General features: G+C 41.0%; 1 protein-coding gene across 1 annotated transcript; it reads left to right on the top strand.

Moving 5' to 3' along the window:
* Positions 1 to 829: 829 nt before the first annotated feature.
* Positions 830 to 16,785, top strand: lamb2l (laminin, beta 2-like; the record flags this gene model as incomplete). Its single annotated transcript, XM_010781616.1, has 20 exons — positions 830 to 950; positions 1,586 to 1,774; positions 2,654 to 2,833; positions 2,981 to 3,093; positions 3,746 to 3,825; positions 3,931 to 4,087; positions 5,493 to 5,633; positions 6,150 to 6,311; positions 6,398 to 6,519; positions 10,037 to 10,157; positions 10,375 to 10,567; positions 11,621 to 11,764; positions 12,547 to 12,778; positions 12,859 to 13,022; positions 13,415 to 13,639; positions 13,881 to 14,095; positions 14,185 to 14,281; positions 15,031 to 15,403; positions 15,507 to 15,691; positions 16,478 to 16,785. Coding segments are annotated over 20 exons (3,522 nt in total), but the record flags the coding sequence as incomplete, so codon positions are not given.
* Between the last annotated feature and the right edge of the window lie 630 nt (positions 16,786 to 17,415).

Here is a 17,415-nt window from a genome sequence, read left to right as displayed (position 1 = left end):
AGGGATCCCTCTCCCAGGACGGACAGACGTGCAATAGATGCCGTGTGTAAATCGAAGAGATAATACATTTTACAGCGTAGGTAGACCGAATGTTTGGAAATGTATGTGTCTACAGTATAATAAGAAGATGAATCCACGAGGATGTCAACAGTCCTATGGGAGCCATTAGGGAAGATGGATGATGAGAGTCAGGCAGAACAGCAGAGACCGGTTCAGCCACGAGTCGAAATCCTGGACTCAGATCAGGACTCAGATCATGACTCAGGATCAGCCACGACTCAGGATCCCGCCATATATAGACACCAATAAGAAAATGTGGGGAAGCTGGGTTATTCGGAACATGAGAGTACACAGGTACAGACAGAGAGAAGGAAGAAGTAAGGTTTCCCCCGACAAACTAAGCCTATATCAGCAAAACTAGGGGCTGAATCTAATCAGCCCTAACTATAAGCTTTATCAAAAAGGAAGGTCTTAAGCACACTCTTAAAAACGGATAGGGTGTCTGCCGTCCGAACACAAACTGGAAGCTGATTCCACAAATGTGGAGCTTGATAAGAAAAGGCTCTGGCTCCCAATGTACTTTTAGAGACTCTAGGAACAACCAACAACCCTGCATTCTTGGAACGCAATGCCCTAGTAGGACAGTAAGTTATAATGAGTAAGATGGCGCCTGCCCATTAAGGCGAGAAGGAGAATTTTAAATTCTATAGGAAGCCAGTGTAAGGCAGCCAGAACAGGAGTAATGTGGTCCCTTTTCCTAACTCTTCGGCATTATTCACAGTGCCATTCATTAACCTTTCTGCTTATAATTTGACCCCATTGTGGCTAGATCCACGGGCGCTGCGTATGCAAACACAATACAGAGGGCCTGAACTGCGAGCGCTGCCGACATTTCCACCACGACCTGCCATGGAGACCCGCCGAGGCGGAGAACCCACACACCTGCAGGGGTGGGAACACACACACGCACGCACGCACGCACGCACGCACGCACGCACGCACGCACGCACGCACGCACGCACCCACCCACCCACACACACACACACACACACACACACACACACACACACACACACACACACACACACACACACACACACACACACACACACACACACACACACACACACACACACACACATGTTATTTATCTTTAAGCTGTGAACGGTTTAAAACCTGAAAACCTTTTGGAAGGCTTGGTAATGTTTAAAGAAACACACTCAAGGCACTTTTTTATGCACTGGTCCATTTTGGGAGATTAGGGTGTTTTTTTAATAACATGTCTACTGTCATCCCTGGAAAATGAAAAACAAAAAAGCAGTTGTCTAAAAAGAAATTGGTTGTCTTAAATAAATGCCTCAACATTTGTTAAGATTGGAATTTCAGTATACAGTAGTTATCAAGATATTTTTGCCTCATTTCAAAATCTCATTGGTTAATGTATATATCAGCTACTTTTCAAGTGTTAAAAAAGTGAAAAAGGAGCTGTTAGAACTACCAGTTTCGAAATTGGGGTTACATCTTGTTGCAAAGGTAATGTTCCACTTCGTCTAATTCATTCTTATTTCTACAATTTCTTCCTCAGAGTGCAACTGTAACGGCCACACAAGCCAGTGCCACTTCGACATGGCGGTGTATCTGGCCACAGGCAACGCCAGCGGAGGAGTGTGTGACGACTGCCTGCACAACACCATGGGACGCAACTGTGAGATGTGCAAACCCTTCTACTTCCAAGATCCTGTTAAAGACGTCAGGGACCCACGAGTGTGTGTCGGTGAGTCTTCTGAACAACCTGTTTCCTGCCATTATGTCGAAATGTTCACTGTTCTAAAATAAAACATCTAAATGAAGTCCATTATTGAGAAGAAAAGCTTTGTTTTCCATGAAACATTCAGAGAAAGTCTGTCAGCCAGCAGGTTGTTGTCATTTCATTTGTTTCCTGGGCCAGAGCACTTGGCTCATTTATCTTCCAATTTTTTTGGTCATTACCTAAGCAGTCATGCAATGATCAGGCTCAACCTTGTTTCAAGTCTGAAACTTGCCTGAAATCTCACCTCTCACTACCAAGTTCCCCTCAACCCAAAAGTATATTTGGTTTTCACTATTCATACAATATCTGAGCTTCACTTGACTTGAGTTCTGTACAGATTTGTACCTAAGGATATTTTTACAGTGCATTCATCTGCTGAAAAGGAAGACTTTCTACTGTGTTTACTAATTGCAAATACCATTTTATTGGGTGGGTCTTCAAGCATGCTTTTTGACATCACAAATAGTTTGAAAACTAATCTTGGTCCAATATACAACCTGCAAATGTGACTTATTCAACTAAAACAAAAGCATTTATTAAATGACTAACATTTGTTCTATTGATTGGTCATTTTTTATACTTTCTCAATGCCGAAATACTTATTCTGGTAAAACAAGTGGGACAACTCAGTTATACACATCTTTAAAATAGATCAACTATCGATTTATCTTGAAGACAGCCCTAGAATATAACCACAGTCCACAAACATTAACCGCACATACACCCTGAAGTGTCACAAGTGTTCTTATCTAGCTAGTTTACAATTTCTGTAGTTTTATCTCTGGCTCTCATTCTTTTCCACTGTTCCCTTCTAACGCTCTCTATCTGACCTCTGACCCTCAGCCTGTGACTGTGACCCGGTGGGATCATTGGAGGGAGGAGTGTGTGACAGTCACACCGACCTGGACATGGGGATGATCTCAGGACAGTGTCGCTGTAAAGTCCATGTCAAAGGCACACGCTGCGATGACTGCAAGGAAGGTTACTACGGACTGAGCCAGAACGACCCTCTGGGCTGCCAGCGTGAGTGTGTTTGTCTGCCGCTGAGACCGCTTCCTGTTTAAATAGGGATGACAATTGAATTATAGTGTTTTGGGAAACACCACCACATTAGATATGTAAATATCACATCCTCCATAATCTCCTTCTTTGTGTTTATGTTTCCATCAGCTTGTAACTGTGACCCTCGTGGCATCATCACAAATGGAGCTCCTTGCGACCAGATCAGTGGGGACTGCTCCTGTAAAAGATATGTGACCGGTCGCTACTGCAGCCAGTGTCTGGTGAGTGAAAACTGTTCTTCTTAGAAAATCTGTCGCTCATGTTGGGCTTCAGATCAAAAGATTTCTTCATATTTAAAGAAGAACATCAGAGTTAAGGCACATGTCTGTACGCTGTGTAGCATTGTGTGATATGCTATGTTTTTCACATAGATTGTGTAATAGAAAAAAAAGCTCTTCCAATGTGGAAGCGTCTTAAACCTGCATTCTTTCTAATGGCCAATGGGGTGAAACTCCACTGGTTGCAAAAAAAGTCAATTAGCATAGAAATCTATGAGAATATGACCATATTTCCCTATTGCATTTTTACTTCAGTAAACACTTCCCTTAATGGTAAAACATTTTCAAAAATAAAACATAAAAAAGCATATGATTAAGGGCATGGCTTCCTTGTGATGACAATTCACTACCATGGCGACTTGTCAATTGAGATAGAGGCTTAGCAATGGGTATCACTCTACAGCTCCAAATATGGTCACTTCTGGCAAAAAAAAAATGCGATAGCTCAAATGCCAAACTTCGAAACGTCAGTCCACAAACTTGTTGCATTATTACAAGCCAAACTGTTTTAGCTTGTCACACAATCAAAGAAAGAAAATCATATGATAGATGTCACTGCGAATCCTGGTGTTGACATGTATTTCCTTCCCTACAGCCTGAATACTGGGGGCTCAGTAATGATCTGGCCGGCTGCAGACAATGTGACTGTGATTTTGGTGGAGCTTTCAACAACAGGTATTCATTATTATAATGTTTTACCTGCATCTCTAAACATGCGTTGGAGAAAGAGAGGTCTTGAACTTTCCAAGTCTTAAGCATTTACACTGTTTGTTCCTTTAGGTGCATGATGGAGAACGGCCAGTGTGACTGCAGGAGGCATCTGATTGGTCGACAGTGTTCGGAGGTTCAGCCTGGGTATTTCTGCGCTCCGCTGGACTACTACAAATATGAGGCTGAAGACGCGACTGGACACTCCCCTGGTGACGCTGCACTACCTGTGAGCACAGTACTATGATTCAAACTAATAATAGATCCAGCAAAATAAGTTCTCTGCCTCTATGAGCCGCAGTGCTGGTGAGGGGTTGTTGCCACATGGCACCTGGTAGGAGCCGAAATATAAACGGGCAAGATCAGTTAATCAGAATCAGAAAAAAATCGAACAATTTAAATCAATATATATTTCATGCTGAGAGTCCAATGACAGTCCGATAGATTGCAGTAGATAGAAAAACTGAGAAGCGTTGCCTTTATAACATCTGTGCAATGTTTTCATTTTTAATCTATCCATCACAAGACTATAAACCTTTGTCTAGAATAAAGAAGTTGAAATTCTGTGTGCAAAGGGCGAGAGACATCATCAAAAACCCTGTTGAGTATTTGCTGTAATTGTAAAAACAATTGCTTGTGACGCTTTTGTACACAGCTTCAAAAATAGCTTGAAAGTTATACTTTCACTCTATAATTGTGGAGAAATATTCAGTCAACTGAGTATCAGGCAAAAGACAAATACAAACGTTTTACAATATTTATCTATAGGTTTTTTTTTTTTGAGCTTCTCAGTGGCAAAAACATGCATCTTCGGTGGCACTATTGCCAGATACAACAACATTCATGTTGACAACAAAGGTGCTATTGCTCAATCCTGGACAAGTTTGAAAAAACATGGAGAAAACGGGTTCCAGTTTGAAACAGAAATAGCCCTTTTTCTCATCAAGCTCCCCCCTCTGTGACAGACCTGTTCCTGCTGTCACTGTCTACCCTCTCTCACATTCTTCACTGTCTCCTCCACCCACCTCCGTCCTCTCCACTTTAGGCAGACCCCCTGCCCCCTCCACTTCCCCATTCATCCCTCTGGGCAAGCTCAGACAGTCCTCACTTACAACATCACTGCTGCAGGAATTTGTGGAAAAATGCCATTATTGACTTCAGAATGTTATGAGACAAAGAGCAACAGGAGATATGTCTTTGACATTGTGGGCTGTTGTCTTTAGGGGGGGGGGCATGGCTTGTTCAAACTGATGCTGGATGGAAATAGAGTGCACATGCTGACAGAACATGCAGAATACAGTCAAAGTCCTGCGTTTCTGTTCAGCATTTCAACTCCACAGCTGAAGTGACCCATAAAAACGACAGACTGTGGCACAGATACCAAACTGTCACAACTAATTATTATACAACACAGACTCACTGTCTATTCTCTGTCACGCTCCGGGAATTTCAGCACAGCGGGACACTTAGGGACTTGTAATTTTCACTTTTGGAACAGGAAAAACTTGGATAGGATGAGCCCCTGTATGTTGTGAGAAGGGTTGCTATGAAGTGATATCTATGATCGACACAAACCCTCATGAATCTTCCTCTCCTCTCCTCTCATCTTCTCCCCTCTCATCTCCTCTCCTCAGGGTAAAGTGCGTCCTCAGGCAGAGACTGACTGTGTTCAGCACCTCAGTAACCAGCTGAGGAGGCACCGTCGCCACCGTCGCATCACCAACTCGCAGCAGCACCGCTCGGCACTGAGACGAATCCGCCAGCTTCAGCAAACGGTATGATACATTCTTTGAATTACTGATTTCCTTTTTAGTTTGTCAAAAGATGAAATAACTAGTGTTTTTACAAGTACATCACAACCATTTTAAAACCAACAGTTGTATAGGTTTGTTGTCATTTGCTACATGCACCATTTGACTAATTGAGGGTAACTAGCCTAATTAAAGGCTTTGTTATCAAGTTCACTTTGTCATTTCAAACTAGTCAAGCTGAAAAAGAGATGTGCATACTGTATGTAGGTGTGTGTCCTGAAACTTCAATCAATAAGCAATGGTTAGTCATTGCCCAATTCTTCAGGTAGCTTGAGATCATACAAATTATTATTCAGCTGATCGGATATGTACGCTGTTCTCTATGTAGAGTTAGTGAAATGTAATAATTTATCTCCAGCCTTAAATGAACACATGAAAATCCATCCACCTACTGTATATACATATGTACAGTATAAAGTAGAAGTTGTAGTAATAGTTGTAAAAGGTTAAATCATTCAGTGTGTAATGTCTCTGTCTCAGCCGGATGTGAGGAGCGTCCACAGAGAGCACACCCCCAGCCACATGGTGACGTGGACCGGTCCTGGTTTCGCCCGCGTCAAAGACGGTGCGGGCCTGGTGTTCAATATCGACAACATCCCCTACGCCATGGAGTACGACATCATGATCCGCTACGAGCCTGAGGTGTGTGGAGCGGACCACGAGCCACAAGATTGATGTAAAACTTTTTTTTCTTATTAATGAAGTTTTGTGTGTGTGTATGTGTGTAGTCCACAGAGGACTGGGAGGCTATAGTTAGTGTTACCTCTGTGCTGCTGCCGTCCAGTCTCCGGTGTGGAAATCTCCTTCCAACTGAACAGCTCTACACAGTCACTCTGCCACACCGCAACAGGTACCAACACTTTTACAGCATACATTTTGTTTAACTCTCATGACATTGAAACGCAGAAATGGACAGACTTGACATTACAGGAGATAGAGCTATGTCTTTATTTTGTCACATTAAATCCTGTTGTTGTTTTTCACACGCAGTCTACTCTTTTTGAGTTAAGTGACAAGAAGTAGATAAATACTGTTGCAGGTCAAATCTTAACAACTGGGGTTGAGGTGAAATTGATGTTTTCTTCAGAGTTTGGTATAAGAGTAGGAAGAAATTAAAAGATTTTAACATTATGGCTATACCTGTGTTTCCATGAATATGTTGCTTCGGATGTATATGCTTAAACTTTTACTTACTATCAATTATCTGTATCAATATTGAATTAGTTGAATCAAATAAACAAAGATAACATACTGTGGCATTATCCATGGGACAAAAAATCTCTCCTTTTTGAAAAGCTGAAACTAGCAAATGCAAAAACTGGAGCATTTGAAAGTCAAACCTAAGATAAAACTCATTTGAAAACTCAAATCTATTATACACTTTTTTGATGTGTAAGGTGCAATTATAGCCAGTGTGTTGATTGAAGTCACACGGTGTCGATAGCTGATATTGTATTGCTCAGGAAGATTTGCATTGTTAAATTGTTGTCCCTTGAACCTGCCCTGGCCTGTATGCTCTCCATGAGTTTAGGCATGTATTTGTATTGTTGTTTCACTGTAGCCTGAGGTACGTTTTTCTATTGATTCCCTGATAAGAGCGCACACATACCTGAAAGCTGTGTAGAATCCACTACAGTGATATGAAAGGAAGCCAGCAGCTTTGTTTACAGAAGTGTAGAGTAGGAAAAAAAGAAAACTTGTTGGAGAGAAGCAGAAAACAATCCAGTCTGGATCAACCACATACATCCAATACATACATTTAATTTCCGTACATCTTTAAAGCAAGGGTATGTTATGTATTTTTGATGTTTTTGTTTTATTTGTTGAAAAAGTCTTTAGCAGGGTTTGAAAAATTGATGTCCATTTTGCAATTGGCAAAGACTTATCCCGTGTTAAGAAGAACCCTTAATGGGTTTGTGAGGGACTGTTCACTATTGGCACTATACTGTACATGAAAGAAGAATGGTTAGTTGTTATATTTCTGGCGGTAGGAAGTGTAACAGAACAAGTACACACAGTCGGTCATCGCACAAGCTTTTGACTAAATTGACTAAAAACTTTTTTTGTGACGTCTTCTATTTTGGTTCTTTGAATTTTGCAGAAGTTGAAGAAGACTATTTACTTAAGTAAGAAGTAGCAAATGTACCGTGTCAAAATACTTAGTTACAAATAAAAGTCCTGTGTTCAAAATTGTAAAATTACAAAAGTATAATCAAAAATACAATTATTTATTTATTAGTACCAAAAGTAAATGTACTACTTAGGAAGAATGGTCCATTTAAGCACCATATATTTTTAATAATTGTATCATCATTTTTGATTCATGAATGTGTTCATCACTCCTAAATTAGACTTGAGTTGAATTACTTTATATACTAATGAAAAGCTTAAAGGTAGGGTAGGTAAGAATGGAGAAACCAGCTCGGGTGCGCTAGAATTTGAAAGTACGCAGCCGAAAAAAATCTGCCTCTTCCTTCAGACTTCCTTACAGAGTCCCTCCTCCAACACACACGAACGCGCACATGACCATTGAAGGCACGAGATAAGTTTGTGCACAGATGGAAGGCTGACAGGCAGGTAGGCCATCCAGTTATTTTAGCCGGGCCGGCTCAGATGATTGGTCGTGCTTTTTACAGTACTACGGCTTCCACAGATTACATTTCTTTATGTATTTTTTGTCAAAGCATTTAATATATTCATTGCTATCGGGATGTTAAGAGCATTCCATGGAATATAACAAAAAGTGTTTCTGAAGTGAATTACATACCCCACCTTTAACCTATAATAATATATGAAAATGTATTAGTTTATTTTTATTTTGTATTAATAACTAGTTCTATCTCAATCTGTAAAATAAATTTTGTTAATATAAAAGTACAACATTTGCTCACAAAATAAAGTGGAGTAAAAGTATAAACTAGCATGATGTGAAAAAGCTCACGTAAAGTACTTGGAGTATATGTACTTTGTCAGTTTCCACTTTCCACCAATGGTTTTTTCATATGTTTTGTCAAAGGTCTAGGTTTTGGTATTGTATCATCTAATGCTGGTTAAAAAACGATTGTGGCCAGCAATCAATAAATCAAATGATCCGACGGAAACAAGCAAAAAAACATGTGTCTGTGTCGCAGGAGAGAAATAACACTACACTTGTTCAAAGTACCTACTTTGGCACGAAGATCATTAAAAGCCTTAAATCATTACAGCGCCATATTAACCTCACGATGATCTGCTAGTATTAAAATCGTACTGCACATGAGACCAATAACTGCGGTTCAGTGTTGATTACTCTTGATATTCTTGGTTAGTGGGATATAAGATAAAAACGGTGAGGGCCTCTGTTATGTGCTGAAAAGCCTTTCAGAATCTGAACTGATCTGGAACTTAGAGGTCAGGCCCGCCCGGATCTGGCTGTCTCAGCGGACCGTAGCTGGTCTTCCGTTCTCTCCTGTGGTTGGTCCATCAGCCAAAACCAATTAGCCGAGTGAGCCCAAAACACAGACAGAGGGGCCGGAGTCAAACGCAGGTAGAGGGGGGATCCAGTTTCCTCTGGAGTACACTGGGCACTTGAGAAATAGACAACAAGTCCGAGATAGAAGTAGGAAATAACCTTCCACCAAAACCTAGTCTCAAAAGATACCGTACTTTGTCTGTTTGGTTTAAATGTAATTGCAATATTACCTTTGTCTACCTATTTGCCATTACGAGTTCTTAGCGTAAATATAACAAGTTGGTTCTAATGTTTAGCAATTTCATTGTTTATCAATTTTTTTTTTATTGTCAGAAAAAATATTTCAAATTATTCCTAAAAATACGTTTTGCCAACAGTTAGATGGACTTTCCCATAGACTTAAAATATATTGTAAAAAGTTCCACAAACCCAAGAACAAATGGAAAAGTTCAAAAAACACAAAAATGAATTGAGAATTTCCACAAACACAAGAAGAATCAACAAAAAGTCAAATAAACACAAGGACAAATGGAAAAGTTGAAAAAATAAAAGAAGAAATGGAAAAGCTCATAACATTTTTTTAAATAAATAAATAAACAAACCCAAGAAAGGATGCAACAAAAGGAGTGAAAAAAAATCCATCTGATTAAGTTTACATGGAAAAGTTGAAAAAACCCAAGAGAAGATGGGAAGTTGAATAAACAGCAAAAGAAACATTTTAAACGTTAAAAAACACAATTAAAATGTTCCACACATCAATAAGAAAGAACGACATTTTTCTAACTCTCAAACTAAAAAAATGTCTCCCGCTTTTTCTTCAGACCCTCATACAAGTGTCACTTCAGAAGCCCCTTGGATATATTTTACTTCGACACATGTATATATTTCACTATTTTATATGCATCATGTTTTTCAGATACATCCAGATGCCCCGGCCGTTCTGTTTCGAGCCCAGTAATCGCTACGTGGTTTCCATCCGGTTCCAGCGCCACGGGGTCACACACAGACACCTCACTGCCTTCATTCTCATAGACTCGGTGAGCAATCCCCTTTATTCACTATCATTTAATGTCAATAAAAAGCACATTTCTAGAAAAACCTTGACAAATTTCTGGCTTGTACAATTGTTTTGTGTTTCCTGCTAGCCTTCCCCCCCTCGCTCATAATCCCAGTCCCTTTACATGTACCTCCAATTCTATATTTACATTATAATCCTTTCCTTTTTAACCTTCATCTTTTTTGTTCCTCTAATAGCTGGTTCTAATCCCCAAATACAATGAGCTGCCTGGTTTCCAAGGGAACGAGGTGGAGGCGGAGCAGCGGCGGGAGGAGATGATCCGCTACATGTGTCTGGATTCCTTCATGATCACACCGATGCCCGCCCTGGCCGAGATGTGCTCCAAACTCATCTGCAGCATATCCTCCATCATTCATGATGGGGCTCTGTGTAAGTAGACACAAACACACAAAACATGCAGATATTTAAAAGATGTGGGGTCAAATGCGTTGGCAATTCCTGGATCGCTTTCTTTTTATTTATTTTATTGGTGGTAGTTTTGAAATTGTTAAGTATTATTTACATGTGTCACATTTAGGCTCCCAATACAGACATTTCCATTTTTTCTACATCAACTTAAATCTACATCATATTAACCTCTATAATCTTTCATTAAGATGTAAACCGCTCCTTCCATTTCTGTGTAAAAAGATGACATATTGTCCTATTTATCCGAATTGCATCCCCTTGGATGAGAGTTTTTTCACATGGAAGTAGAAGGAGTCATCCCCGACTTACTTCACCATTTCATTGTGAGTATTATACAGGAAGTGATTGAACCACTTCTCTTGTTAATTAAGAGACTCTGGGACATTTCCCGGCAGGCATAAGAGGGAATTTGCTGACACCTGTTGGTGCATGGTTGAACTGATGATTGAGTAAATTGCCCTCCACAATAATTATGTTGCAAGTATTTTAACATTTGGGGCACAAATAGAATTCCTGCTTTATCTTTATAATTTTTTTCAAATGTATAAACTTAGTATAGTCCATACGTGTACATTGTTTGAAAATAAAAACTAAGACAAAGAAACTTGCCTTATCGTATGCAATTTAAAAAGTAATTATTAAACAAATACAATTCAATTCAATTAAAAACCTTTATTTATTCAGGTGAAAACCCATTGAGATCATTGACCTCTTTTTCAATGGTGACCTGCTGCAAGTAGGTTCCAACATGAATACAAACATGACAGAAAAACAAAGAGGACATCATATGGCATATTCAAATATTAAAATACATTGAAAGTAATACAGAATTCACAAAAATAATCAAGGGGGGGATAATTCTAAAAACGAAAACACTAACATATTTAAAGGGAGATTAAACATCATTGCAAGACATTGATCATTCCTGCTTTTTACTGACTACAAACATGCAGTGATAAATACTTGGATGCATTATAAATGACATGTGCTGATCTCTGTATCTTCTGTGTGCAGCGTGTCAGTGTGACCCTCAGGGCTCCCTCAGTGGGGAGTGTGACAGGGTGGGGGGTCAGTGTCGCTGTAAACCCAACGTGATGGGTCGCCGCTGTGACCAGTGTTCTCCAGGAACATACGGCTTTGGAGTGAGCGGCTGCACTGGTGAGTCAGATCTATCATCAGCAACGTCTGTCACATGCTTCACACAACCACACCAGAAATGACACCAGACCATCATCACAATCACAGCAAAGTAGAAAACTAGAAGATCCAGACAGACGCCACGACACACTTCTAGTGGGGTGTACGTTCTAATAGTCAAAACATTTATATGCAGTTTTTTTTATTCAAGTTTATACTTTGAAAAAACGATTGCTATATACACTTCTGCACTTTCAGCAAATGTAATTTACATTTTTCGAATTGTAAAAAAAAAGAAAAAGGGTTAGGGTTATACATTAACCCCACAAAGACCAAACTTAAATAATGTATTAACTACAACTTTTTGCGACCGACAGTTTTTCCTAACTTTTGAACACAAATAAAAAGAAGAGCCACTAGGCAGCACGCTACTTCACAATACAGGCTTGCTCAATACAGTTTGGGTCATCCAATCACATTTGTATTGTATTGCCTTTTTATATGTATTTGATCACTTATTTGTATGAACCATTGAACTTAACGTACAAGGTCAGAATGAGTGTATATATATGTATATATATATATATATATACATATATATACATATATATATATATATATATATATATATATATACATACAAATATAAATATATATGTTTAGTTCTGTGTGCTGATGTGCTATTTATGTTTGTATATCATGTTATGTTTTTTATAAAAGATATCTTAACCTATGCATTTATTCTAGTCACTTAGTGCTCTGAAAAACAGTGACTAACCCTTTGAACCTGCCGTCCGACCCAGCCTGTGACTGCCACTCAGAGGGGTCTCTGAGCCACCAATGTGACCCAGCCACAGGACAGTGCCAGTGCAGGCAGGGAGCCACGGGGCGTCAGTGCTCAGACTGCCAGCCGGGCCAGTGGGGCTTCCCCAGCTGCAGCCCCTGTCAGTGCAACGGCCACGCTGACCTCTGTGACCCCCGCACGGGGGAGTGTCGGGACTGCAGGGACTACACAGCAGGACACCTGTGTGGGCGGTAAGAGTCCCTCTGAGTCAGACTGTCCCCCCGTCCCTGAATATTAGACTGATGATGACTGTCTCCCTCGTCTGTCCCAGTTGTGTGGATGGGTTCTTTGGAAACCCGGTGCTGGGTTCAGGGGAGCACTGTCGGCCCTGCCCCTGCCCCGGGAACCCCGGCTCGGGTCACTTCAACGGGCACTCCTGTGAAGCTGACCAAACCTCCAACCAGATCATCTGCACCTGCAGACAGGGCTACACTGGTAAGCTAGCACACTGAACACACACATGTTCTTATTTTTGTTTATCACTTTTTGCTCTACTATGGTTCAGCTATATTGCATGTAATAGTTTACTTTTTCCTGCATTTCACTTGCATTATTTGATTATTTGTTATTTCTTAAGCATATATTTTTGATGCATAGTTGGAGCGGCCTAGGACTTTATATTTTCATTGCCAAATCTACAATGGAGCTATTATGCATATGCAATGAAACCCCTTTGAATCTTTGAATCGCCCGTGGTCTGATTAGAGTTATATATTGTAGGTGATCCTGCAATCAAACATGAAATACTTACCCTCTACTTACCTCTCACATCAGAAGTCTTGAAGCTAATTGTCATGCTATATTCTCCCTTTTATCGCTCCCCTTAGGGTCCCGCTGTGACCAGTGTGCCCCTGGTTTCTATGGCAACCCAGAGCAACCTGGCGGGCAGTGCCTCCTGTGCGAGTGCAACGCTAACATCGACACCCAGGACCCCGGGTCATGTGACCCCCGGACCGGCCAGTGCATCAAGTGCCTGTACCACACCGACGGCTCCTCCTGTGACCACTGTCAGAACGGTTACTTTGGCAACGCTCTGGTACACGACTGCAGACGTGAGTTAGGATAGCAGATGTCACATTTAATTCCTTTAAGTTGCCTAGTGTTAGGGGTGTATTGCATATTTTTCTTTTACTATGACTCATTCCAGATTCAATACCAAACCCCCTAGTATTGAAATGGCAGTGTGCGAAGTTTTAAGAGAAAATTAAGTTTCATTATTTGTGTATCAGTATATATTTACAAACAAACTGTCTCCTCTCTGTCTGGGCATTAAATATTGGTTTCCATCCTCAGGCTGTACTTGTGTGACTGCTGGCACGCTGCAGTCTGCGTGCCCTGACGGAGAGTGTCAGTGTGACCGGCAGAGCGGGGCCTGCTCCTGCAGGGAGAACGTGGCGGGCCATAACTGTGACCAGTGCGCCGCCAACCACTGGAACTATGGTCAGGACCGAGGCTGTGAGCCCTGCGGTTGCGACCCCCAACACTCTCTGGGAGCTCACTGCAACATGGTGAGCAAGCAGAGGGTCTGAAAGCCTGGGAATGGATAATGCAAACTGGGATGAATAAATAATGGTCTTCTTCTCTCTGTCTTCAACAGTTCACAGGGCAGTGCCACTGTCGTCCAGGCTTCGGAGGGAAACAGTGCACTGAGTGTGAGCAGTTCCACTGGGGAGACCCGCAGGTGCAGTGTCAAGGTATCTCACCATGTGACAGATACTGCTGGATGAATACCACATGTGCACAGAAAATGGGAATACTGTACTGTAAAGCTAACAGTCATGACTCATGAGTGTTTTTTTTATTTAGAGTAGAAAACATTTAGTGAAGCTGTAAAACAATCAGTGTGTCAGTGTTTGGTGTTTCATGGCCGAAACCAAAACTTCCCTTCCTGTACCTTTCCAATAAATAAATAATATGTAACTTCCCTCATTAGAATATCTTAAAATTACTAGACATACGTTATATATTTTTGTTGAGTTGTGTTTTGATATATAATCACAAATGTTTCTATCTCTTTTGAAAATCCTGAAATCCATGATTTTAATCAGCTAACAGTTGTATCGCTTTTGTGTAAGTCTATATTTTTACCAGGTGATGGATTTTGTCATTATAGGCCAGCGTCTTAACTAATCAGAGAAACATGCTGAGGGAACATTAGTGGCAGTTTTGCCAAACATCATCAGAGAAACACACATTTTAAATATGAAACGGCTTTATTCTGTGTTTTTACGCATTCCAATCACCGGGTCCGTTTGATTTTGAGCGGAGGAGACTTTTGAGCATCATTTTTAAAGCATGCTGATGGGTGAACACTTAAGGCAACCTAACCACTAACCCCCATGATTCCACGCTACCTCACAACAAGGGCGAAGTAGCTTCAGTCTTTTTTTAGAGGCCATACAAATAAAATAATGTTTACTTTGTCCTCCCTCCTGTCCTTCAGAGTGTAACTGCCACCCTCTGGGCTCGGAGATGGCTCAGTGCGACAGGTTGACGGGGAAGTGTGAGTGCAGGGAGGGAGCGGCAGGGAAGCACTGCGATGAATGCGCCCGTGGCTTCACCGGCGTCTTCCCTGAGTGCGTCCGCTGTCACGCCTGCTTCCAGCTGTGGGACGACGCCATTTGCCAGATCAAAAGAGACCTGGAGCACATCCAGTACACTGCGCAGAAGATCCTGGAAAGCGGAATCACTTCAGGAGTCGGGGACACGCGAGTCAAAGAGCTGGAGAAGAAGCTGAAGCAAGTAAAAGATCTGATCAGTTCTGAGGACAGCGACAAGATCCACCAGCTGATTGGACAGAGCATCGATGACCTCAGGTGATGATGTCACACAGTGCTGGGATGTTTATTTGGCATGATTTGTCACCTGCCAGTAACTGTCTAGATGTTATATTGAAATATCCTGCTGTTTGTGTTCCAGGGCTGAGATCGCCCTGACCGACGGGCGCCTGATGGGCGTCACCAGAGAGCTGAATATAACAACAGAAGATGAAGGGGCGCTGAGACAGACCCTGACTGGCCTGGAGAGAGAGCTGAGGGACATCAACACCACCGTGGCTCACAAACACAGCCTGCTGCAGGACTACCTCACCTCAGGATTTGCAGGTAGCAAACTCAATCAAGTCAGTGAGGCTATGCTGACATTGTGTGACATTACAGTCAATCTTATATGACACTTGCCATTATGGGTGAAAATATAAAAATGTTCGAGCTGGGAGAGGAGGTTGGAAAAACTTCTTTGTAGATTCAATTCAGAAAAGTATGGAGAAAATAGAACTCAAAGAATAATTTGATGAAGTCTCCCACTTCAGGCATAATACTGTATCAAGCAAGTGACGTTGATCAAACCTTCCAACGTGGTTCTTCACAAAAGATTTTTAATGTTGTAACTTAATTTTACAGAATTAGTTTGAGATGGATGACTTTGTCTTCACGCAGAATATTTGAAGTTTATTTTTGTAAATTTGTGACTTAAATCTTTGAGAATTTTAGATTTTTGTTCTTGTTATTTAATGAATGTATAATTATAGAGAATATCATTCTCTATAATTAATACATTTATTAAATAATTTATAGATACATGTATTTTCTTTTTACGTACAATGGCCCTAATATGCTGCCATAGTGTAAACAAGAGCATAAGCAAACATATAAAAACATGTGTGATACACAAAAATCATGACTACAAACAGATATGTTCAGATTTTCTGTGGTGAGCAATTGCAAAATGTAGATAGATAGATAGATGGAAATAAACTTGATTTGTCCCAAGTTGGGAAATCGTTTTGTCACATCGTAATTCAAGTACAATCACTGTCAACAAAGCTGAAATGTTAAAATAATGTGAGAGAAATTCTGATGAAAACATAAACCCTTTGCCTGTCTTCACAGATCAGTTTGATAAAGTGAAGCGGTTTTATAATGAGTCGGTGAAGGCACAGGAGAAATGCAACGCCTCGGTGTCCGGTCCCCTCAGTCCCGTGGAACAGTCCAAAGAGACCCGGGCTGTCACCGAGGATCTGTTGAATGCCAGCAAAGACAAGTTCCTGCGGGCTCTGGCTGCTCAGAACAAGTCTCTAAACGAGCTGCAGGACAAAGCCCACGACCTGGACAAGAGCGTCCAGCACCTCAGCAACAAGGTGGGCGGGGTCAGGGGCGTCATCACTTCCTTCCTTACTTACTTCCTCCCTTCATCTTGAAGTGGATCATCTGAGATACAAAAAAGGTTGTTTTGTAAAGTATTTCTCAATTGTGCAGAATCAAGTAAAAGCATTCGAGTTCATTTAATTTTCCATTTATTTTTTGGAAGAAGGTCTTAGGAATAGAGGAAATATTGAGAGAGATATCCTCCTCCAAAAAAACGATAATGCAGGATGTTTTGTCTTATAATAACTTATTCAGAACATATTTGTTCTTTCATCAATGGTGAACTAGATCAGGGGTTCCCAAACTTTGCCATGTCAAGGACCCCCATATAGCATTATCCTCTGGCGGGGACCCCCCTGTTGCAATTTTTTTTTAATGATGTGTACAAGTGCCTCGCGATGGAACATGCAGTGCGTTGCCACTACATTTGGGGCCTTCTGCCTGATCGAAGCTGTCACTCCGCTTTCTTTGCCTGACATAGCCCCACTGCCCCATCTGGACACACACCCACACAACGAGACCAGTCAAGTCCGTTTGAGATGATGTACTCATCTAAAACTTGGAAAATGTCTCTTCATGTGGTCCTACCTTCCAGTGCTTTGCAAAATAATATTTCCTCAACAAAGTTGTCTTCTGAAATTAATCTGATGTATGCAAGCAATTCTGCGACATTTGCTACATCC

The sequence above is a fragment of the Notothenia coriiceps genome, unplaced genomic scaffold (genome assembly GCF_000735185.1).
Source record: "Notothenia coriiceps isolate Sejong01 unplaced genomic scaffold, NC01 NC01_scaffold00023432, whole genome shotgun sequence".
In the NCBI taxonomy this organism is placed as follows: Eukaryota; Metazoa; Chordata; class Actinopteri; order Perciformes; family Nototheniidae; genus Notothenia; species Notothenia coriiceps.
Note: the sequence above shows the minus strand (reverse complement) of the source record. Positions and strands in the feature narration are given on the sequence as shown.